The 24,814-nt window shown below is 45.2% G+C and overlaps 1 protein-coding gene across 10 annotated transcripts in view; it reads right to left on the bottom strand.

Moving 5' to 3' along the window:
• Window positions 1–23,423, bottom strand: part of CCDC85A (coiled-coil domain containing 85A) — a 228,134-nt gene extending 204,711 nt beyond the window's left edge. For 3 of the 10 annotated variants that reach the window (XR_003513354.1, XR_003513353.1, XR_003513355.1), the window contains exons 1-2: window positions 22,342–23,418; window positions 13,573–14,531 (exon numbers count right to left, since the gene is read on the bottom strand). Coding sequence is in view for 7 of the 10 variants with exons in the window: in XM_027555342.1 (XP_027411143.1) it covers window positions 13,577–14,531; window positions 22,342–22,599 (1,213 nt within the window). In the remaining 3 variants the exon portion in view is untranslated. Of the gene's footprint in view, window positions 1–13,572; window positions 14,532–22,341 lie in introns of all 10 variants that reach the window. The other 7 variants (XM_027555346.1, XM_027555348.1, XM_027555343.1 and 4 more) reach the window with 6 other exon arrangements.
• Window positions 23,424–24,814: the final 1,391 nt, after the last annotated feature.

Here is a 24,814-nt window from a genome sequence, read left to right as displayed (position 1 = left end):
TGAGAACCCCATGAACAGTATGAAAAGGCAAAAAGATAGGACACTGAAAGATGAACCCCCCAGGTCAGTTGTGCCCAATATGCTACTGGCCAATATGTTAGGTTCATGAATCAAGGCAAATTGGACAAACAGGAGATGGCAAGAGCAAACTACAATGGGCTGGAATGGGTGAATTCAACTCAGATGACCGTTATATCTACTACTGTGGGCAAGAATCCCTTAGAAGAAATGGAGTAGACATCATAGTCAACAAGAGAGTTCAAAATGCAGTACTTGGATGCAATCTAAAAAACATAATGATCTCTGTTCATTTCCAAGGCAAACCATTCAATATCACAGTAATCCAAGTCTATGCCCCAACCAGTAATCCTGAAGAAGCTGAAGTTGAAAGGTTCTATGAAGACCTACAAGACCTTCTAGAACTAACACTCAAAAAAGATGTTCTTTTCATTATAGGGGACTGGAATGCAAAAGTAGGAAGTCAAGAGATATCCAGAGTGACAGGCAAATTTGGTCTAGGAGTACAGAATGAAGCAGGGCAAAGGTTAATAGAATAGAGATCTCTTCAAGAAACTTAGAGATACCAAGGGAACTTTTCATGCAAAGATGGGCACAATAAAGGACAGAAATGGTATGGATCTAACAGAAGCAGAAGATATTAAGAAGAGGTGGCAAGAATACACAGAAGAACTATACAAAAGAGATCTTCACGACCCAGATAATCACGATGGTGTGATCACACACCTAGAGCCAGACATCCTGGAATCTGAAGTCAAGTGAACCTTAGGAAGCATCACTACAAACAAAGCTAGTGGATGTGATGGAATTCCAGTTGAGCTATTTCAAATCCTAAAAGATGATGATGTGAAAGTGCTGCATTCTATGTCAGCAAATTTGGAAAACGCAGCATGGGCCACAGGATTGGAATAGGTCAGTTTTCATTCCAATCCCAAAGAAAGGCAATGCCAAAGAATGCTCAAACTACTGCACAATTGCAGGTAAAGTAATGCTCAAAATTCTCCAAGCCAGCCTTCAACAGTATATGAACTGTTCAAGCTGGTTTTAGGAAGGCAGAGGAACCAGAGATCAAATTGCCAACATCCGACGGATCATCGAAAAAGCAAGAGAGTTCCAGAAAAACATCTGTTTCTGCTTTATTGATTATGCCAAAGCCTTTGACTGTGTGGATCACAATAAACTGTAGAAAATTCTGAAAGAGATGGGCATACCAGACCACCTGAGCTGCCTCCTGAGAAATCTGTATGCAGGCCAAGAAGCAATTTAGAACTGGACATGGAACAACAGACTGGTTCCAAATTGGGAAAGGTGTAGGTCAAGGCTATATACTGTCACCCTGCTTACTTAACTTCTATGCAGAGTACACCGTGAGAAATGCTGGGCTGGATGAAATACAAGCTGGAATCAAGATTGCCAGGAGAAATATCAATAATCTCAGATATGCAGATGACACCACCCTTACAACAGAAAGCAAAGAACTAAAGAGCCTCTTGATGAAAACGAAAGAGGAGAGTGAAAAAGTTGGCTTAAAGCTCAACATTCAGAAAATGAAGATCATGGCATCTGGTCCCATCACTTCCTGGCAAATAAATGGGGAAACAGTGGAAACAGTGACAGACTTTATTTTGGGGGGCTCCAAAAATCACTGCAGATGGTGACTACAGCCATGAAATTAAAAGACGCTTGCTCCTTGGTAGAAGAGTTATGACTGACCTAGACAGCATTTTAAAAAGCAGAAACATTACTTTGCCAAAAAAGGTCAATCTAGTCAAAGCTATGATTTTTCCAGTAGTCATATATGGATGTGAGAGTTGGAGTATAAAGAAGCTGAGCACCGAAGAACTGACGGTTTTGAACTGTGGTGTTGGAGAAGACTCTTGAGATTCCCTTGGACAGAAAGGAGATCCAACCAGTCCATCCTAAAGGAAATCCAGTTCTGAATATTCCTTGGAAGGACTGATGCTGAAGTTGAAACTCCAATACTTTGGCCACCTGATGGGAAGAACTGACTCATTTGAAAAGACACTGATGCTGGGAAAGATTGAAGGCAGGAGAAGGGGACGACAGAGGATGAGATGGTTGGATGGCATCACCGACTCAATGGACATGAGTTTGGGTAAACTCTGGGAGTTGGTGATGGACATGGAGGCCTGGCATGCTGCAGTCCATGGGGTCGCAAAGAGTCTGACACAACTGTGAGACTGAACTGAACTGATCTACATATTCCTTTAAAATGTGAAATTCCACCTATACCTACAAATGTAAGAATACCTAGCTATGTTTTGTGAGTAGGTATAATAGTAGTAACCTAGTGCTCTTTTTTAAATAAATGCCTACTGTATACATGGCTAGTCAGACTCTAGCAAGAACAATGTTTCCATCACAGATAGATTTATGTACTAGGCCAATAAAACCCAAGTAGACAATTTTGAGATTGCAACAGGAAAAAGTCAAAAGTAGTTTAGGGTGAAAACCATATGGCATATAGTGTAAGAGTAAGAAGGACTAAGTATTGCTCTCCGTTTAAGAGCTAAAGGGAAACTATAAAATCAAGCAATTTTCAAGCCTGTTTCTTGATTCCTAACAGTTTCTCATGAAAATCACTACAATGAGGAAGCTATTCATGACAAACCACCTGAATAATGTTTATTTCTAGACCTCTAATTGATCATAATTATAAATGTATTCTCTTCCAAAGTGCCCTCTATATACAATAAACAGCTAAATTCAGCCAGTCCCCCTTCCCTCCCATACAGCTCCATAACCAGGTCAATTCTGGTTGGGTCCTGTAACACTGAGGCAGCTGACCTTGCCTATCACATAAGACTGCTGCCCATCAGCAACAAGGGGCACCACCAAATAGGTAGATCGTTCGACATTCCTCAAGGCACCCCCTCACTCAGCCTTTGTCCAGTAATTTCATTCTGTCCCCTTCTTTCCTGTAAGTTGACTTTTACATCACTTTCCTGTGAGTCACTAGGAATCCATCACCTACAGATACGACTAAGTGACTTGTCTGTCAGGGTTATATCACACTGTGTAGGTGAACAGGTGAACTGGCACTTGCTGTTTAGGAAAAATTGAAGAGATGCTGAATTAACAAGCATAGTTCATTTGAATTCTCAAGAGTAGTTCAACAGACCAGGCTGCTTGGAACAGAAATTTGGAACTCAGATATCCTGACCTTTTAAATGACACCAAAAGTGTAATGAAAGTGTACTTTACTTCTGCCGACAGTAGCATAAATCAGAAAAACAGGCTTAATTAGTTTTGTTTGCAGTAAGCAGAGTTATTAAAAACACAATTCCTTGAGAGCAGTTGGTGTTGCCATCTGGTCTGACCCCTTGCTCCTGGTCTTTCCTTCTGTTTCTTGTGGTCCAGAAGCTGACACTTCTCCAGACAAAGCCCTTTGGCTGTGAAGACAATCAGATGTGTGAGGACAGGACTAACATCAGCCTATTTTCACAAGACTATTGATCTGGAGGAATGTGGTCCTGGGATGGGATAAGTCCATGTGTGAGGAAGAAGAGCAAGAAGGCCATTGGTCTCTCAAGCAAAGAGCAGGAATATTCCTTCTACTAGGGATGCATTTCAAGACGTGTTCACCCAGCTGTAAACAGTTCACCCCATTTAACTGAATCAAAGGCAAGCGATCCCAGCTCCCCTCCTGCATCTCCAGGTCTCCTCTGTAACTTCTCTAGGCCCAAGTCTACTGACATCCACCCTATCTCACTCATCATTGCAATTTGCTGGTTTTCTGGAATTTCCAACAGGAATACAGGAAGACTGGTTTCCTATTCTATTTAGCATCTTTGTTAACACTACCCCTACATCAAGCACCTTCAAAGTCTGGAGGATTAAATATCTTTATAAAAGTGATGCTTTGCCCTGGAGTCAACAGGATTCTAGTTCTCTACTAACTGGCAATTGGCCTTGAACAACTCACTGAACATCTCTGAAAGTCAATTTTCTCAATCAGAAGTGCATGAAATGGAGAGGACTTTACAGCTCCATCAAGTGGGAGCTCAATGGACTTGATGGACATGAGTTTGAGCAAGCTCCGGGAGTTGGTGATGGACAGGGAAGCCTGGTAGTGTGCCGCAGTCCATGGGGCTGCAAACAGTTGGACATGACTGAGCGACTGAACTGAACTTACAGCTCCAAGTGTTATCAGATAGTGTCCTAATTGTTTAGCAGTGAAATAGACATTATCAATTAACCAAATAAAATAAATACGTACGAACACATGTATCTATGCTCCCAAATGCAATTCACACTTAACATTTCTAAAACAAGAAGCATTTATGGACACTCAGGAAGCTGCAGCTGCACATCAGCCAGATCGGGGTCACCCCTAAAAGCCAAAAGATGCCCCCCTCAATAATTGGAAGAAAGATGAGAGAGCCTTTCAGTTTCCTTTATAATCAAGACTAGAAGACAAAATTCTGAGTTTAACATAGCAATGAACATGTCTGACTAGAGAAACCAACTCAGGAATCAGAAACCATCTTCAAAATTTTGGTCATCGAAAGGTAACCAAAACATTCTATCCCTCAACCACAGCAGCAAGCAAAAATGGTGATATAATTATCTTGCCTGTGAGATTTTTAAATTTAAGTAGTTACTTTCCTTTATGTAGCTGAAAATGGAAGGAGTCATTCAGTATTTTCAAATACAAAGCATTTAATGTTTGCTGAAAAGTGCATATAAGAACACTCAATGTAGTGTGCACACGAGAGAAAAGCAAATAACTGAAACAGAAACTTAGAGCAATCATCAAACCCAACCTTTCTTTTTTACATATACCGTCTTATAGAAAAGCCCACGGGAGGCCTACAAAACTAAGGATCTGAAGAAGGAAAAAACTAAAAAATATCACTCCCCATACTTTCATCTATTTATAATTGAATGTGTGCCTAATTTCAAACCAGGGCCAAGATGAACTCCCAAGACTTTGTGCACCCTTCCATAATGATTCAAGTATGTTAGTGCTGCAATACATTTAACTCTTTGGCACATGAAGACTGTAAACAACTCAATGGTGTGAATAACTTAGCCATTGTCCTTCCTTAAGAAGGACAAACCAGCATTGCCTTTATAAGGACAATGAAACAAGCTGCTATTCTTCTGCTCTTTTCTCCTCTCTAAACACCTCTTCTGCCACTCTGCTGCTCAAGGATCTCCACTCTCTGAAAGAGCAGCCACTCTTTCTATTGGAAACTCTCAAATGGCACTCTAAAAGAGAAGGCAATTTATGTCAGGAGCAGCAGTAACTTGAACCTCACTCTCTTGCAGATTAGAGACATAGAAATTAGAGCTGAGATTTCACACATCTGATTTCTCAAGTGTCCCATGGTCTACTCTTGATGTTGAATCACAAATTTCCTAGAACTCTTGAAGAATCAGCCCATTTCATAAAATGAAACTTTTAATATTTCCCAGGATCGAGTTCAAAATAAGTGTTTTTCTTCAAATGTTCACAAAGCTTGTCATAAACACTATGCATTAAAGTAGTATTAAGAGCAACCTGGTTGTTCTGTAGTACCCAAGGAGCAAAAATTGCTGAGTTGCTAACAGGTTCTCCTGCTATCAGAAAAAAAATGAGCGATCCTATGAAACTGTTTGTAAGCTGAAATGGCGAAAAGTGAAGCAGCAATTACCTCAGACACAGCTTGCTAACAGATGCACAAAGCAAATTGAGGTAAAGCACGGATGCTCACAGGCACAGTGCAAAGCTACGGAGGCCTGACGCTGAGTGTGCTTCCTGGGGAAGGAGCTTGGGGGTGCCGCCCTCACCGCTGGGGTGTCCACTGGGTCTCCAGAGGCTCACTGCCAAACCAACCCTGAAAGCCATTTTTGCTTTTCACTTTTCCATAAAATTGAATATCCTCTTTAGATTTCTTTAGGTTAGCAAAAACAGGTACTAAGGTAGGTCTTCAGTAGAGCAAATTTTTGAAAGGTAGGGACACCCCTGTATTACAGAAACACTATTATCTGAAACACAGTCAAGACCCAGAAAACAAGCAAAAACTTACTTTTTCAGCCCAGATAACTGATAAATGCATGACACATGGATCATGCACTAAAGCCCATGCACTTTACTCATAGAAGGATACTTCAAGGTCACTTACTCTTGTTTTCAGCACAGTTCTTTCTAATCAGTGTGGTTATCCATTTTCCCAAGGTATGAAAACCATTAGAGCAGAGCAGAATTTAGAAACAGCAAGGACATGAGTTAAAATCAGGCCAGGTAAGGGCAACAAGGAATACTGCTGACACCATGCTGGTACTAGAGTGACTGAAAATCTATTAAAAGTAGATATTGGAAAACAAATAAAGATGAGCCATCTAACATAGGGACTCACAGCTCTATCTAGCTTCAGAGTTTCTAAATATCAGAAGTGGCCAAAACGAGTAATTTCAGAGTCTAGGGCCATAGACTTCAGCATGTGTGTACATGCTAAGTCGCTTCAGGCATGCCCAACTCTTCAACCTTATGGACTGTAGCCACCTCTGGAGACACACAGGCTCCTCAGTCCATGAGATTCTCCAGGCAAGAATACTGGAGTGGGTTCTCACGCCCTCCTCCAGGAGACTTCAGCACACACTAGCCCAGTGGTACTATACAAGCAAAACTTTTTTTTTTCAGTTTTTGCAAGTTTTGCCTTCACATTCTTACTTTTGAGCAGTGGAGCTTAACTAATATGATCCCCACACTGACGTCTCCAGAATAATCTATCATTACTATGAGTAAATGTAGAGCCTTACAGCAATCATTCTGTCTTATTCATTTGACACTTGTGAAAATGACTTCTCAGATGAAATGGAATAGTCACCGTAATTTTGTTGTAAGTTAGGCTTTTTCTGAATCATTTCATTTAAAAAGATAAAAGCATTACTAACTCAAGGGTATTTTCCTACTGTGCATATCTTCTGAAAAGTTGCCATGGACCCCAAACTACAAATGTTTAATTGATTTCAACTAGGTCTAAAGAGCACGACCATGATCAGCTGAAAGTAATTTGTCTTCAGCTTCATAGCTTACGTGACTGAACCCAAATGCATTTGAAGATGTATGCTAAACAGAATCAATCAGCTGAATGGCTGGCATTATTTAGACATAATATTAAAGTTACTGAAATATATATATATACATACACATACATATAGAGCATATAGATGATATAGATAATCTCTTTAGAAGATTAAAATGGTCCCCAAGATTTCAAGAATGTTTATAGCTTTGTGCTATTATTGCCAGTGCAGCTGAAAACCTTACATTCTACTAGAAATTACCTCTGTAAGCCATCTAGGTTTTCCAATAGTAGTTTGCCCCGCAGATATTTTGCAATATCTTAAACTATATTTCCAATATTAAGCATTCTATGTCATTAAATAGAACTAACACCCAAAAAAGATGTCCTTTTCATTATAGGGGACTGGAATGCAAAAGTAGGAAGTCAAGAAACACCTGGAGTAATAGGCAAATTTGGCCTTGGAATAAGGAATGAAGCAGGGCAAAGACTAATAGGAGTTTTGCCAAGAGAATGCACTGGTCATAGCAAACACCCTCTTCCAACCACACAAGAGAAGACTTTACACATGGACATCACCAGATGGTCAACACCGAAATCAGACTGATTTATTCTTTGCAGCCAAAGATAGAGAAGCTCTATACAGTCAGCAAAAACAAGACCAGGAGCTGACTGTGGCTCAGATCATGAACTCCTTATTGCCAAGTTCAGACTTAAATTGAAGACAGTGGAGAAAACACTAGACCATTCAGGTATGACCGAAATCAAATCCCTTATGACTATACCGTGGAAGTGAGAAACAGATTTAAGGGACTAGATCTGATAGACAGAGTGCCTGATGAACTATGAATGGAGGTTTGTGACATTATACAGGAGACAGAAATCAAGACCATCCCCAAGAAAAAGAAATACTAAAAAGCAAAATGGCTGTCTGAGGAGGCCTTACAAATAGCTGTGAAAAGCCGGGGAAGTGAAAAGCAAAGGAGAAAAGGAAAGATATAAGCATCTGAATGCAGAGTTCCAAAGAATAGCAAGGATAAGAAAGCCTTCCTCAGCGATCAATACAAAGAAATAAAGGAACACAATAGAATGGGAAAGACTAGAGATCTCTTCAAGAAAATTAGAGATACCAAGGGAACATTTCATGCAAAGATGGGCTCGATAAAGGACAGAAATGGTATGGACCTAACAGAAGCAGAAGATATTAAGAAGAGATGGCAAGAATACACAGAAGACCAGTACCAAAAAGAGCTTCACAACCCAGATAATCACGATGGTGTGATCACTCACCTAGAGCCAGACATCCTGGAATGTGAAGTCAAGTGGGCCTTAGGAAGCATCACTACGAACAAAGCTAGTGGAGGTGATGGAATTCCAGTTGATCTATTTCAAATCCTGAAAGACGACACCGTGAAAGTGCTGCACTCAATATGCCAGCAAATATGGAAAACTTAGCAGTGGCCACAGGACTGGAAAAGGTCAGTTTTCATTCCAATCCCAAAGAAAGGCAATGCCAAAGAATGCTCAAACTACCACACAATTGCACTCATTTCACATGCTAGTAAAGTAATGCTCAAAATTCTCCAAGTCAGGCTTCAGCAATACGTGAACCGTGAACTTCCTGATGTTCAAGCTGGTTTTAGAAAAGGCAGAGGAACCAGAGATCAAATTGCTAACATCCGCTGGATCATGGAAACAGCAAGAGAGTTCCAGAAAAACATCTATTTCTGCTTTATTGACTATGCCAAAGCCTTTGACTGTGTGGATCACAATAAACTGTGGAAAATTCTGAAAGAGATGGGAATACCAGACCACCTGATCTGCCTCTTGAGAAATTTGTATGCAGGTCAGGAAGCAACGGTTAGAACTGGACATGGAACAACAGACTGGTTCCAAATAGGAAAAGGAGTACGTCAAGGCTGTATACTGTTACCCTGTTTATTTAACTTATATGCAGAATACATCATGAGAAATGCTGGGCTGGATGAAGCACAAGCTAGAATCAAGATTGCCGGGAGAAATATCAATAACCTCAGATATGCAGATGACGCCACCCTTATGGAAGAAAGTGAAGAGGAACTAAAAAGCCTCTTGATGAAAGTGAAAGAGGAGAGTGAAAAAGTTGGCTTAAAGCTCAACATTCAGAAAACGAAGATCATGGCATCTGGTCCCATCACTTTATGGGAAATAGATGGGGGAAACAGTGGAAACAGTGTCAGACTTTATTTTTCTGGGCTCCAAAATCACTGCAGATGGTGATTGCAGCCATGAAACTAAAAGACACTTACTCCTTGGAAGGAAAGTTATGACCAACATAGCATATTAAAAAGCAGAGACATTACTTTGCCAACAAAGGTCTGTCTAGTCAAAGCTATGGTTTTTCCAGTAGTCATGTATGGATGTGAGAGTTGGACTATAAAGAAAGCTGAATGCCAAAGAATTAATGCTTTTCCACTGTGGTGTTGGAGAAGACTCTTGAGAATCCCTTGGACTACAAGGAGATCCAACCAGTCCATCCTAAAGGAGATCAGTCCTGGGTGTTCATTGGAAGGACTGATGCTGAAGCTGAAACTCCAATACTTTCGCCACCTGATGCAAAGAGCTGCCTCATTGGAAAAGACCCTGATGCTGGGAAAGATTGAGGGCAGGAGGAGAAGGGGACAACAGAGGATGAGATGGTTGGATGGCATCACCAACTCGATGGACATGGGTTTGGGTGGACTCTGGGATTTGGTGATGGGCAGGGAGGCTTGGCGTGCTATGGTCCATGGGGTCGCAAAGAGTCAGACATGACTGAGCGATTGAATTGAACTGACTGATGTCATTAAATCAAATTTATTCTTATGATAAATGCAACACGCTTTGAATAAACAGGTAGAGTATAATCAATTATATTTTTCAAAATGTCTTAAAATTGATAACCTATCAAAGTGTATATAAGGCTACCAAATTACCATACTGAAGCTTGAAGATTAAAAACTATTATCCATGTCTTTAACCATCTCTGTGTCAGCTCACACAATAGAAATTATACTCAGAGAACCTCAGTTAAAAATCAGTTCTGTAGTATTTCTGTAACTGCTGACATTTTTCTCCCAAGAGACAGTCAATTTCTATTGTCCAATGCATTCATAAGTGATGGTCTGACTTTTTCTAAGCAAAAATAAAAGATGGATGAGAGCGATCAGTCATGCTGTAATGTACCACTATTGAACTCACAGTCAACCTTGTTCAGAGAAACCCTGCTGTGCTCTTCCACACACAGGTTATCTCATTCCTAACAGACAAAGCCATTTTTGTGTTATCAGCATCTTTCATCTACTCATTAGTAACCTCAACAGAGAATTAGAAGCAATCTTAAAACTCAAGGTAAAACCTATAAACTGAGAGATCTGAAATGCGGGGTTCTCTTGTGGGAAAAAGCCATTAGGATGGCAGATGCCACGTGATATACAAGCACCGTAAGCAGCCACTGGAAATAAGTTAGAAACCCCCATGCTTCTTTATCTTGATTTGAAGGCTTTAAAAAGTAGCCTTAAATGATTCGTATGTCAGAACTTCCCCAAACTAACCTAATAATCCCACCCACCAAAAACTCAAATTTTCAACCCATACCCCCAAAGATAGCCTTGGGCTGGGGTTGTGAGGGGTGCAGGTTTTCGGTAGCTGCTGTGATCAGTCCTCTCAGTTCTGGAGTTCAGCAAAGGAAAGAACTTCCTTCTTCCCAGGCTGCCTAGGTGTTTAAGAGCTTCACTCACACCAACCTATCTTATCCAACAACCACGCACCTTGGCTAGGGGCTTCCACCTGGTCTGCTTATTAGAATCACCTGAACGGTTCTTTTCTATAATGTGCCCACAGGACAGTGCCAGAACAAATCAATGTTCATCAGAACGTGGAGTCCATGCACCAGTGTTTTTACAAAGTCAGCCCAGTGATTTTAACCAGCAGCCAAACTAAAAAACACTGCTCGAAAGCAGTGATTTTGAACCAGGGGCAATTTTGCCATCTTGCTACCCCAGGAACATTTGACAGCCATCTGGAGATATAATCGTCACAACTAGGGATGGCTTACCGGTAGACCCGTAAGTCAGGAATGCTGCTACACCTGCCAAATCACACAAGATGACTCCCTCACAACTTTCACCTGCTTTGTGTTCAAGCAAAAACATTTAAGTGCTCATCCAAAACACCCATCATTCCAACCCCACACTGAAGGGCTCTGTAAATGACTCAGCAAATTTGCAATTTGGGATTTACCTCGCTCTTGATTCCTATCTGTTTATAAACCAGTAATTCAACCAAAGTGTGTGGGGATTTAAAAATTTGAAAAGTCATGTCTTACCATCCATATAAAAAATTAATTTGCAACAGCAGGATAAACACAGGCTACCAGTGCCCAAGTTTCCAGGCTGATGATCCATAAACATCTCATCGTGCCTCTTCATTTTCCAATTAATTATTGAAATAAAAATGCAATGCAAATGGACTACAAATACACTTTGGTGAGGATATCAACTGTCAGAATATTTGTCACTTTTGAAAGAGAAAACCTGAAGTAAACAAGAAGCTATGGTTTCATTCTAAAGACTACATCTATGTTACATCAAATTTTTAACTAAATTAAAATAAATTTTTTTTAATAATTTTCCTGTGAAATTTGTCTGAATTCAGGCAATAAGATTCCATGATGTAATGTCCTCTCAATCTAGAGACAGACCTTACTTAGCACAAATTGCTTAAAAACTGCACCTAAAATCTCTTCTGGTAAGTTAAATCGTACATTAATTAGAGAAGTTCTTTATTTAAATAATTTCTTTTGCAAGAAGAATTGTTTTGTAAGTGAACCACCCGCCCTTAAGTAATCTTTATTTGGGTTCAAGATACAAAATTTCCTCAAAATAGTGTGCCCATTTACTTGTCATGCTAGTTAAAAAATAATCAAGAAATGGAAGTCATCAACTTTACCTTCCCATTAACCCATTACCCCCAAAGTCAAGTTTCATGGCTGGTGATATATACATCCTGTGATAGCAACACAACCAAAATATCTTCTTAAAAGAATTTCATCGCTTGTGAGAACTACACAGCTGAGGCTGCCCTGCAATCAGGCCGCTCCTGCACCTCCCCAGGAAAGAGCAAGTGCAAGGGAGGGCGCATCAGCAAAGGAAAAGCCCCCGCCAGCCAGGCAGTGGCCTCGACTCAGCAGTGAACTGGCTTCTCCTGGCTTCCACCTCCCAGCACACACAACTGAGAAAGCAACGGCATCCGCCCTTTCCTGCTCTTTCCAGTTCCAAATCTGTGCTTAAAATATTGAATGTATTAGAAGCCAAGCTTCAGGAGTCAATCTTCAGCACTATGAGATTAGGATGAAATGAAATCCAACAGGTAAATCCCCAAGTATAATATTGAAAATTTACCCCCTTGTGTCATTGCTAAAATGAGTGCCCTCGACCACTGCTCAGAGCTGACTGCACACAGACTCTGGGGCAGCTTTCAAATAAAGTGAAAAACCTCAGATACTGAAATTTTTTGGATGCAAAAACTCCACAAAACCTGTCATTTTAGTTCTAACTCAGCCACATGTAACATAAAAGAACTGTGAGGATTTTTTTTTTTAAACAGAAAACTATTTTCTCTAGAGTTCAAAGTGGTTTCAGAACCAAGATGCAGAAAATTAAACCTCTTCCAAAAGGTTTGGAGTCAGGTTTAGGGGTGCTTCAGCAAATGTAGTGGCTGTTATGCTTTGGAAAGCAAAAGAATGTCCAAACACATCTGTACATTTTAAAGGAACATTTAAATAACCAGAAAGACGACTCACAATGTAAAAGAGCATGCTACTCAGAATACGTTTTGAGGGACTTTGGTGAGAGGATCGGGTGGGTTTTGACTGAACTGGGAAGGAAATCATTTGATGCACTCCAGATGGAAAGAAAAGTCACAGATTCCTGTTAAAGTCCCCAACACAGTGCAAAACATTCTCAAGGTAAAGTAAGGCATGTTTACAGGCGCCTGGCAACCCAGTTTCAAGCCATTTAAGGATGCCCTAGTTCTTTTTTAGTGTTATTGTTTTTCATAATAAATACTTATTTCTTCCTGCACATAAAGCTGTTAACTGGATTCAAAAAGCTTTGGTCACCTGTTTCAGCAGAGCCCGGTAGGAAACTATACACAACTAGGAAAATGTTCAAGATACAGAAATCTTAGATTGGTTCTATTTTTATCTTCAATGACCGACATCTCACCCTAACCACTCAGGGTCCCACAGAATCATTGTTTTCCTCTCCTTCCCCTGCCCCCTCCTCCCCAGCATTCTCCAGGCTACCTGATAAATGCATAAAACGAGGACAAATGGAGGGGGAGTAACACGCATCATAATTTGGGGGCAAATATATGCTGCCCTTCCCCACACACCTCCAGGCCAGCGACTGCTGGCACCTGCACTTTCTTACGTGGCTGGCAAGCCTTTCATCATCTTAACTGTCTACAGAGTTGCCCCAGCTCCGCAGCACGTACTGACCCACCGTTCATGCCACTGTAGACATTCCTGTGATGGGCTGACGCATCTTCTTGCGCCTGCCTTCGGAGGGTGCCCTCCCTGCTGCTGCTGCCGCTGCCGCCGCCGCCTCCACCCACGTGTTTGTGATCAGGGCTCCCTCCGAAATGCTGTTTGAGGTGCTCGGGGCTGGTGCCCCTGACCCTGGGGAGGTGCTCCAGGCTCCCACCGAGGGCGTGTTTCTGCAGATGCTCGGGGCTCCCTCCGCTGTGCCTGGTGTGCTCGGGGCTGCCGCCGGGCCTGTGCTTCTGGAAGTGTTCGGGGCTCCCGCTCAGCACGTGCTTGGGCAGCGTTTCCGGGCTGTTCCCTGCGTGTGGGTGCCTCTGCTGTTCTGGACTGCCCTTGCACAAGGGTTTGTGGTGCTCAGGGCTGGGGCCTTTGAGAGCTTTGGGGTGATCTGGGGTCCCGGAGGCCCTAGCTTTCTGCAGATGCTCGGGGCTGGCACTCCCGTGCTTGGAATGTTCCGGGCTGCCCTCCGCCCTGGGTTTCTGCAGGTGCTCAGGGCTGCTGCCGCTCGCGTGGTGCTTATGGTCGGGGCTGTCGGTGCTGCCGGTGCTCGAAGTACTGCTGCCGTCGCCCACGTCCCGCACGTAGGGTGCTGTGGTGGCGGAGAGCTGGCACAGGCTGGCCTGGCTGTCGATGGAGCAACGGCTGCCCGCGCAGCCCGGGCCCTTCTCCTCGTCCAACAGCACACACAGCTCCTTGAGCTCCATGTTCTCCTTCACCACCTCCTCCTGCTTCACCTCCAGCTCCTTCAGCTTCTGCAGGTATAAGGCCACTTCCTTGTGCATCACCCCCGCCGTATACCGGCCCAGTCTCTGCCACTCCCGGGACACCCTCTTGCCCTTCTGCCGGTCATCATCCAGGAAACAGCAGAGGTCCCTCAGCTCCTGGTTGTCCTCCTGGAGTTTCTGGTTAATATCCTGAAAAGAGACACACAGCCATTCAAGGGAGGAGTAATCGTGTATGGGCCGGGGCACTAGGCTCAGACCTCCTGGGAACTGGGAGTCTGGAATGGGTGAATTCTCTGTGATGTTAGGGGAGGAAGTGAAAAGGTGAGAGCAAGCTAAAGATGCCTGCTGCTGCTGCTAAGTCGCTTCAGTCGTGTCTGACTCTGTGCGACCCCATAGACAGCAGTCCACCAGGCTCCCCCGTCCCTGGGATTCTCCAGGCAAGAACACTGGAGTGGGTTGCCATTTCCTTCTCCAATGCATGAAAGGGAAAAGTGAAAGTGAAGTCACTCAGTTGTGTCCTACTCCTAGCAACCCCATGGACTGCAGCCCACCAGGCCCCTCCGTCCATGGGATTTTCCAGGCAAGAGTACTGGAGTGGGTTGACATTGCCTTCTCCAAAAGATGCCTAGCTATCCATAAAAATAAAAACAATGGGTATCGATTATGCTCCCTGCCCTATGTTTTACTTGCATTATCTCATCTACTTCTCACCAAACCCTCAGGGGATAATGGTTATCATGGGTCTTTTACAGAATGGGAAACTGGACCTCGAAAAGCTTCACCTGGCCAAGGTCATCCAGTCAGTCTTGAGGGAGCAGCCAGTTCATTAACAGGAAATCGGTAAAAAAGAAAAAGAAAAAAAAAAAGACAAGGGTCCCTGCTTCACCTTCAAGAAGGAAAGATGGCTACTTGTGACCTGCGAAAGACTTAAAAGCTCTGAAGCGGCAGACTTTTCATCACCGCAAACAAGAAACAGAGCCTTGGTGTTCAGCCCATGACATGGGATGCGCAGCCCTGATCCCTCACTAGGGAGCAGCATAATTGCCCTCTGGTGGCGCTTCAATCCTGCACATCCAGCCCCTTATTGCCACCCCCAACCGCCACAGGTCTCCCAGGCATCTCATGGAAACTCAAGCTCTTGTGTTATATCCAGACTCCCCTCCCCAAATCACACCTCTCAGCACATGCCACCTCCACCCATCCTGTTTCTCTTCATAAGAATTTGTAGTTGTGCCTGGCACCTCCTTCTCCTTCACCTCCCATTTGCAAGCCAAACACATCTCCTGAACTCTACCTCTGAAACTTACCTTGTCACTCCCATACTTCAAACCCTTAAAAGGGTCTCACTGCCCTTAGGATAAAGTACAAAATCCTGTAAGTCTCAAAAGGCTCCCAGTCCTCTTAACTGGCCTACTTCTCCAGCATGAATGGTGATTCCTTCATGAATATTTAGTAAACATCTATTATGTGCAAGGTATTAGTCCAGGTGCTAGGGAGAGATCAGTGGACACAGCAAGGACATTGACTGTGGACCTTGACCTTGAAGGACCTTGACCTTCCTATGGCTTTCATTTTGGTGGGAAAGACTAGCAAAAAGTATAGAACGTAATGTCATATAGTAAAAAGTGCTAGGAAAAAGACTAAAGCAGGTGAAAAAATACTATCTATAAAGAGAAAGCACCTCTGCAGAGAAGGAAAACATTTGAGCAAAGACCTGGGAGAAATCAAGGAGCAAACATTTGTTGAAAGCGAGAAAGGCCAGTGTAAAAGCCCTGAGACGAGTGTGGCTCAAGCTGCAGCAAGGCTCGTGGACCTAAAGCGGAATGAGCAGGAGGGGCAGAGTGAGGAAGGAGGTCTGGGAGGCGGCGTCCAAGTGGGTGGGTGCCAGGGCTAGGTAATGTGGGCCACAGGAGCCACAGGAAAATTCTGGACTGTCGATGAGCTGAGGCTCAAGGATTGACATGATGTGATTCATTCTATAAAGAATCACCAGTGTTCTGTGCAGAAAAGAGTTTGCTGGGGGATGGAAGGAGAGAGTGACTTGAAGTGAGGGAGACAGGATAAGGTGAAAGCTGGAAGACCAGCTAGGAGGCTACAAAGTCTAGGTAGAGGGAGATAACAGCGGCTGCTATCCTTGGAGGCAGTGCACAAAGTGAGACCATTCCTCCCCATCACGCACTGAGCCCCACCCATGCTGGCGGGTCTCAGGCCCAAGGGATGAGCCCTTCCCCCTTTCACTCAGGCTAAAGGAAGTCCTCTTCCATGCTGGACCCCTTCAACGGCCCCCCTGTTGGGCTTTTTACAACTTCTAATCACACATGGTTGAGTGTGACTGTTGGTCAAGTCTCCTCCTTCACAGGACCAGAGGCATGAGAATGGAGACCCATCTGTTCCTTTCACCTCTGTGTATCCCACACACAGCACCCCCACTGTGGATACCTGAAATCAAGGAATTCAGAATTAATTGTGAAATCCCCATTTAGTCTCCATTCACACAGAGTAAAAGGGGTAGCTGTTTCTTGCAGCATCATCCTTTGGAGGGGGTGAAAGGGGGCAGCTACCTAAGATTTCCCTTGCTTCACAAAGCTTGAAAACCTCTGGTCTTGTGACTGTCAGACGACCCAGAACTAGAGGCACTCAGAGAGGGGACCTGATTCTCTCAAACTCAGACTGATTTCAACACTTTCCTTGATATTGACTAGAAAGTAAACCATAAAACATCTACCAACCATGCCTGGCACCTCCTGGCAGTCATGAGGCCTAAGGCAGGAGTGATTCTCAAGGCCTGAGGAGAAAGAGGATCAGTGCAGCTTCGTTTCCAACTTGATTCTAACTCCTAGCATTACCAATGGCTCTGTTTCCTTGTGTCTAATGCCCATCCAGTTCTTCCGCTTCTCAGTGCCACCTCTGACCTCAGGCCTGCTGTCTCCAAAAGCATCCCCAGGTCTCCCAGCCTTGATCTGCCCAGCCTCTAACTTCCCTCAGTCATTCCAATTCAAGCTCTCCCTGGTCAGACTGATCTTCAAACACTCTCCCTGCAGGTGACATCTCTCCTGCCTCCATCACCTGCCCTTTGCCAGGGAAAATGAAGAAACCCTTGGACCAGGCCTGATAGGCTTTCTCCTGCCTTTCTACTTTTAGACCCCTCTAATTATGAACCAGCCAACTAGGAACCCTGATTAGGTCTAAATTTCCAACTAGAAAAAACTACCTTGTCCTGTCTGTGAATTTGCCTAAGAGGAGAGCTTGCACTTCTAGGACTCCACCAGCCCTAGAAGAGCACCACCGGGTATGCAGGAGCACCAGGTCTGAAAGAACGAATGAGTGAATTTCTACTCACTGCTCACTGCCTGTGGGAAACACTCCTTAGAGCACTCATTGGGCATCATTTTTTTTTCTTTTCTAATGTAGATGGCTTCTGGAGGGCAACAATCCATTTCAGTGTCTTTCTTTGCATATTTGATTCATCTGACTTGGTGCACTGCACACAGTGAATGCTTAATAGGTGTTGATGGAGCAACCAACCCTTTAAAGCCCCAGGCAAGTGATCCAAACGAGACACAGCTCTAGCTGCTGACAAAAGGCTTCTTATTGTTTTCTGCTGGCTCCTGCTGTGTTGGAGCCTATAGTAATAAGAGAATAAATTATCCCTTGACACCGGTGCCTTATGGAAAATCAGAAGCTGTGGATATTCTAAGAAAATAATGCTAAACAAAATCAATCTTTCGCAGCTTCAAAAATTCTTGCACATTTAGCTTAATTCTGGTATTTCACAGAAAGTTCAAGTCATGTTCTTCTTCATCTGAATCCCCATGTGAAAATATTACCTTTTGACTATCCTACAACTATTCCTGTTTTCTCCAGAACTGGGAAGTAAACAGGACTTGTGCCACCATGGGTTGCTTCCCAAATGGAGTGAAATATATACATGTGACCCCTGAACAAGCTGGGGGCTAGGGGTGCTGACATCTGGCCAAGTTGAAAAGCCATGCAACTTACAGTCGGCCCTATACACACCAGATCCGCAATCACGGATTCAACCAATGGCAGATCATAGCCCTGCAGTATTTACTCGTGAAAATATCCCTATAAAAGTGGACCTGAGCAATTCAAACCTGTGTTGCTCAAGTGTCAGAATTCTAGTTGAGGTTGAAGGGATAGGTATTGCCTCATTCAGTTTTATCAGTATCCCCTTTTTTAAATTTCATTTATTTACTATTCCTTTTTTTCACTGCATGCGTGCTAACTCGCTTCAGTCATGTCTGACTCTTTGCAACCCCATGGACTGTAGCCCACCGGGCTCCTCTGTCCATGGTATTTTCCAGGCAAGAATACTGCAGTGGGTTGCCATACCCTCCTCCAGGGGGTCTGCCCAACCCAGGGATCAAACCTGCATCTCTTATGTCTCCTGCATTAGCAGGTGGGTTCTTTACCACTAGCGCCACCTGGGTTCTTGCAAATATTATGTCCTCTCCAATTTTTAGCTATTTCCTTTGCCTTCTAATGAATAGCTAAGCAACCAGCTTGATAATAACCTTGTGAGCTAGTTTTTTCAAATCTGTCTCTTTAAGACTTGGGTTGTCTTTTTCAAAACAGTATTTTTTTTAACATTGCAACAGGCCACTAGATGTTACCCATTTGTCTAAAGTGGGCTTTTTAAAAGACTAAATGTATAATCACTTGAAATTCACATCATCCCAAATTTCATACCTAGGGCTCTTGAGCACTGCGTGTGTGTGTGCGTGCACTCAGTCACTGAGTTATGTCTGACTTTCTTGTGATCCCATGAACTGTAGCCCACCAGACTCCTCTGTCCATGGTATTTTCCAGGCAAGAACACTGGAGTGGGTTGCCAGGGGATCTTCCCAACTCAGCGACTGAACCTGCATCTTCTACACTGGCAGGTAGATTCTTCACCACTGCACCATCAGGGAAACCCCTCAAGTGCTATAACTGAGGTTAAAGAATTATTTTGTTGTTTTTCCATCATTGCAGAATGGGGAATTAGTGTATTGGAGAGCAAGGAGGAAAATTAATGTGTTGCAGATAAATCCATAGAGATTCAGTTGCCCCCAACCTCCCCTGCCAAAATTCTAGGCCAGAGCCATGTGAGTGCTGGTACATGTTCAGAGAGCAGGAATGTGGTTCTTAGGAATTCATCCCTTTCAACATCAGCACCCTAACCAGAATCTCCTTTCTCGAAGCCCTTTTAGGAAGACGCATCCCAACCAGAGAATGTCAACCAGCCAAAAGAAAAAAAATCAGCTTACTTGGATCATTTCATATCTGTGTGACCTTAAGAAAGGTATTGAACCTCACTGGGTTTCTTCATCTGTGTATCATTTAATCTTCATCAAACTTCATGCAGAAATAATATACCCATTTAGCAGATGAAAAAAACAAAAGCTCAAGAAGGTGAGTTATTTGCCCATGCTACCCAAATTATCAGGGCCCAAAACCTTTCACTTTCCACTGCTCCACCCTGCACTACCAAGCCAATGCTAGGACTTAGTCATAGGCCCCTCAAAGGACGAGAATATTGCTTCCATCTCCCCGTGTCCACAGCCAGAGTACCACTTAGTAGCCTTCAAAATATTGAAATGCAATTTCAAAGGCAGCTCACAGAAAGAGACATTAAAAAAAAAAAAAAGGCAAAGTGTTATGGCCTTAATTACTCCAAACTTATAGTCTTCAGCTGAGAGTCCCAAACCAACAGAGGGCACAAAATAAATTCCCTTCCTTCCAATTAAATGAAAATAAATATACTATTACTTATTTAGTCAATGACATTTATGGATCATGATGGTGTCCACGGAATTTCTGAGCCGAGATGAGGAAGGGAAGGAAGATGGCTGGCCCCTTGACAGGGCTTTACCATAGCCCTGGGGGGATGAGGGGGGCCTGGGCAGGGGCGGATGATGGGGATGAGAAGTAGAGGCTGTGTCAGACAGCAGCAACCTGCCCCATCATTTCTGAACTTGGTGGACTAGTCACAAATTCCAGCCACAAGGGAGACTACTTGAGGTGTCATAGCTACTCTTAACTGGCCGTATAGGTATTCCTCTAAATGAGGTTACTGGAATCAAGACCAGGTCCCCCATTCCCCACACCACTTACACACAGACTTACACACACAGTCCACACAAATGAAAAGAACTTTCAAGTATTTCTAAGCACTTACGTCAATGCTCCATACTATCAAAATCTCTAGGAAATTAATTACAAACTCTCCCAAGTCATATTATAGTTCAAGCCATAGAAGAGGATGAAATTGGACCATCATGAACTATACCTGGGTCCAGCTTTGCCTAGGAAACTGACTGATCCGGAAGTTTCACAGCCATACATACACTTATGCATCGTCACCTGATGACAATAACCACCATTTTTGTAGACAAGTCCAAAATTAAACCTTTGCCTACATTATCAAAATTGTCACAACCCCCAAGGTGATGGTTACTATGATTTGCATTTTATTAATGAGTAAAATGAAGCTCTGAGAAATTAATTACCCAAGCTCACCCTCCTGGCCAAATGAGGATTCTACTGTAGATGCAAACCCACCTGAGATGATCTCCCCACTACCCTGGCCTGCCTCTCATCCCCCAAGAGTCTAGTACTTAATAAATAGTCCATTAGTAATGAATTAAACCAAAAGAGAGATAAAGCCTTGGGGTTTTTCTAACTGAGATTCTCCCAACTGCACCCACTCTAGGGACCATATGACAGTCAGCTGGAGCCTCGGGGCAGGGCCATCTCCACCTGGAGTGGGCCCAGCACCCAGGTGAGCATCTTGCCTTCTGCTCCTCCCATTCCCCTCTGCCCCAGAATCCTAGAGCTGGACCGCTGAGGAAATTCCGAATGCGTCTAGGGCCTGAGGAGTCGGGTGGGAGTGGAAGAGAGACAAGAACAGCATGTGCCTGCGGGTATTTGCTCCCCAGGTTCCTTCAGAGATTTCGTTTGTGTCTGGCTTCCTATAAACAAAAGAAAACAATGAGAGGAAGGAATACCAGGAGGCACCAGCGCAAGCAGTGAGGAAAGGAAGTTTGTGGTACACAGGGGCAGGGCGGTTCCCCACCACTCATCTGCGGCAGCCACTGGGGCGGGCACACTGCAGGCACACTCAGAGGCTGCCAGGAGAAAAGAAACTTAGTGGGGGTTTGGGGCTTTACTGTTTTGCTTTTCTTTTGTTCTTTTCTTTCCCCTAATAGCAAAGAAAGGAAAAGCATCATTGGCTGATACTTGAGTTACATTTTCAAATCCCTGTGCTTCCCACACTGGGTCCCTTTGCCCTTCACCCCAGGCTAGATGAACTTATAATCAAATCCGGGGCAAATGGTACGGTCGGGCAACCCCAGATGATGCCAGTCTAACTCGAGGAGAAGGAAAGCATCGGAACAGGTAGAAAACAGAACGGGAAGGCAGAGGTAAGCTTCTCTGCAAGATGAGACATAGCCCAGCTCCAGGGATGGCGCCGGGCTTCACCCTGGGCGCCCCGTCAACCCCTCTCCCCCGTCCCTTTCTTCACTTTATGCCTCATGGAGAAGTCGTGGCGCCAGAGCAACGCTATCGTGTCCCTGATCCCCCAAGGGCGAAGACGCTCTGGACTCAACCCTTCGCTCGTTTTTGTTTTTTTCCTGCCTGGCTGTAACCCGGCTCCCCAAAGCACCGATTTTCCAGGTTTCCTGAGAAATTCAAGATTCCGCGGGCCCATCGCTGACCTCCCAGCCTTGCTACATCCTTGGAGCACGCTCCTGGGGCCACAAAGGCCCACCGAGCTCGACGCTAGCGCGCCCCACATGGAGAAGAAGAGACAACCGAATGTCTCCGAAGTTTGGAAAAGTTTCCAAAGGGCTGGGGAAGGGGAGCGGGGGGGTGGGGGGGGGCGCTGCAGACAGGGAGAAAGGGGAGCACTACCTGTTGACGGAAGGAGGGAAAGTCGTCTGGCCCCACCTCCCCGGGGCGCCCAGCTCCCCGCCCTGCCGAGCTCAGCGCTCACCTTGAGCCCGCGTATCTCGCCGAGGTGCAGCTGCAGGCGGCGGTTGACCTCCCGGATGAGGTTGCTGTGGTCCAGCATCGCGCTCACCTTCTCGGCCTCCGCGCGCCGCAGGCAACGGATCAGCTCCTCCTTGCTCCACTGCAGCAGCTCCTCGTCCGACACTTTGGACAGGTCCTCCACGGCAGCGGCCGCAGACGGGCCGGCAGAGGTTGGAGGACAACTTTCCGCCGCCGATGCGCCTCCAGCCGCTTTCGACATGGTATCCGCGCGGTGGCAGGTGCGAGTGGGTGGAAAAGGCAAAGCGACTCCCGAAGACGCGGGCGCTGCGGGGCCGCCTCCGCCCACACCCCTGTGCGCTCCAGCGAGTCAGCTGCACCGCCCAGGGGCCGCTGGGTTGGGGCGGCAGGGGTCGCGCTGGACGGCCATCCTACCTCGCCATCTCCGCGCGCGCGCCCGCGCACCCCCAGGGCCGGGCAGCCACCCGCGCGCTGCGGCCAAGGCACATCCCGACTCCGCGCAGGTCCATGGTGAGGGGTGCCGGGAAGCGGGTGCCGCTCGGGGAGACACTGGGGAGCCGCACCCCGGATCCCCTGCCCTCTCTGCCGCCCTAATTTGAGCCTGTCGCCCCCTACACTCTCTCACGCACACAACGCAGACACGCTCACTTTCTTCCCCCTTGGCCAGCTGCAGCCCCGCCTCTCTGCTAGCCTCGCTGGGGCGCGCTGGGCCCCACGGCACCTCCGGGGCTAAGCTAGGGCCGCCGCCGCTGCTGCCCGGGTGATCCGTGCGGTCGGCCGGCTGCGCTCCTCCGACCGCCTTCGCTACTCCCGCCGCCGCTCCCAGAGAAGCCTAGGATTTGCAGCGCCGAGCCGAGGAGGGGTGGAGGCTGGGTGGGAAAAGGCTGGATCGGCAGGAGGAGGAGCCTGGAGCCAGGGCCGCCCGCAGCCGGCCGCACCTCCCGCGCGGGCCGGACGCAGCTGCAGCCGTTCGCTTGCCTGCTGGGATGCCGAAGCACGCTCTCAGCTGTCCCGCCGGGGAAGGCCGGGGGTGCGGCTCGTTCTGCGCCCCGGCGCGGGTGGGGCGGGACAAGTATGAGAAGACGTGATGCTAGGGCTTTGGGAGGCTCGCGGGCGCCACCGTGTGACCGAAGTTACTGCTTCCTCCGCCCCTTGCCTGCCAGGCTCGTTACCGGGCAGGCGAAACAGCTGTGAGCAAAATGAGAGCTACTTGAAGAAATTGGGGTTCAGGAAAGATGAGTAGGACGACATGAGGGTAACCGTCTGCGTATACTTTGGAGGACGGAAGAAAAGGTCGGCGGCAAAGACATCAGAGGGCTGTGGGGAAGAAACGTGTAAGAAAACCCTCTAAGAAGGGGAAAAAGAGGCTTCTGGGCAATACTCTAGGGACCACACACCCTTACACTCACCACAGCAGGCCTCTGTCTTGTCTAAAAACCCACTACTTAGTGAAGAAGCTTAAGGGGAGGTTCTAGATCTTTTATATTTTTGTTTGAAAAACATCAAAGCCTTAAGGGAAAAATAAAAACTCCTGCTCAGGGAGGGGTTTGATTTAGGTCATATCTGAATGGTCTAGTGGTTTTCCCTACTTTCTTCAATTTAAATCTGAATTTGGCAATAAGGAGTTCATGATCTGAGCCACAGTCAGCTCCTGGTCTTGTTTTTGCTGACTGTATAGAGCTTTTCCATCTTTGACTGCAAAGAATATAATCAATCTGATTTCAGTGTTGACCATCTGGTGATGTCCATGTGTAGAGTCTTCTCGTAATGAAATCCCTTACGATATACAGTGAAAGTGGGAAGTAGATTAAAGGGACTAGATCTGATAGACAGAGTGCCTGATGAACTATGGATGTAGGTTCGTGACACTGTACAGGAGACAGGGATCAAGACCATCTCCAAGAAGAAGAAATGCAAAAAAGCAAAATGGCTCTCTGAGGAGGGCTTAAAAATAGCTGTGAAAACAAGAGAAGCCAAAAGCAAAGAAGAAAAGGAAAGATATACCCATTTGAATGCTGAGTTCCAAAGAATAGCAAAGAGAGATAAGAAAGCCTTCCTCAATGATCCTTGCAAAGAAATAGAGGAAAACAATAGAATGGAAAAGACTAGAGATCTCTTCAAGAAAATTAAGATACCAAGGGAACATTTCATGCAAAGATGGGCTCAAAAAAGGACAGAAATGGTATGGACCTAACAGAAGCAGAAGATATTAAGAAGAGTTGGAAAGAATACACAGAAGAACTGTACAAAAAATATCTTCATGACCCAGATAATCATGATGGTGTGATCACTCACCTAGAGCCAGACATCCTAGAATGTGAAGTCAAGTGGGCCTTAGGAAGCGTCACTACAAACAAAGCTAGTGTAAGTAATAGAATTCCAGTTGAGCTATTTCAAATCCTAAAAGATGAGGCTGTGAAAGTGCTGCACTCAATATGCCAGCAAATTTGGAAAAC

This window comes from Bos indicus x Bos taurus, chromosome 11 (genome assembly GCF_003369695.1).
Source record: "Bos indicus x Bos taurus breed Angus x Brahman F1 hybrid chromosome 11, Bos_hybrid_MaternalHap_v2.0, whole genome shotgun sequence".
Taxonomy (NCBI): domain Eukaryota; kingdom Metazoa; phylum Chordata; class Mammalia; order Artiodactyla; family Bovidae; genus Bos; species Bos indicus x Bos taurus.
The sequence above is the reverse complement of the archived record's forward strand: the minus strand, read 5'-3'. Positions and strand labels throughout refer to the sequence as shown.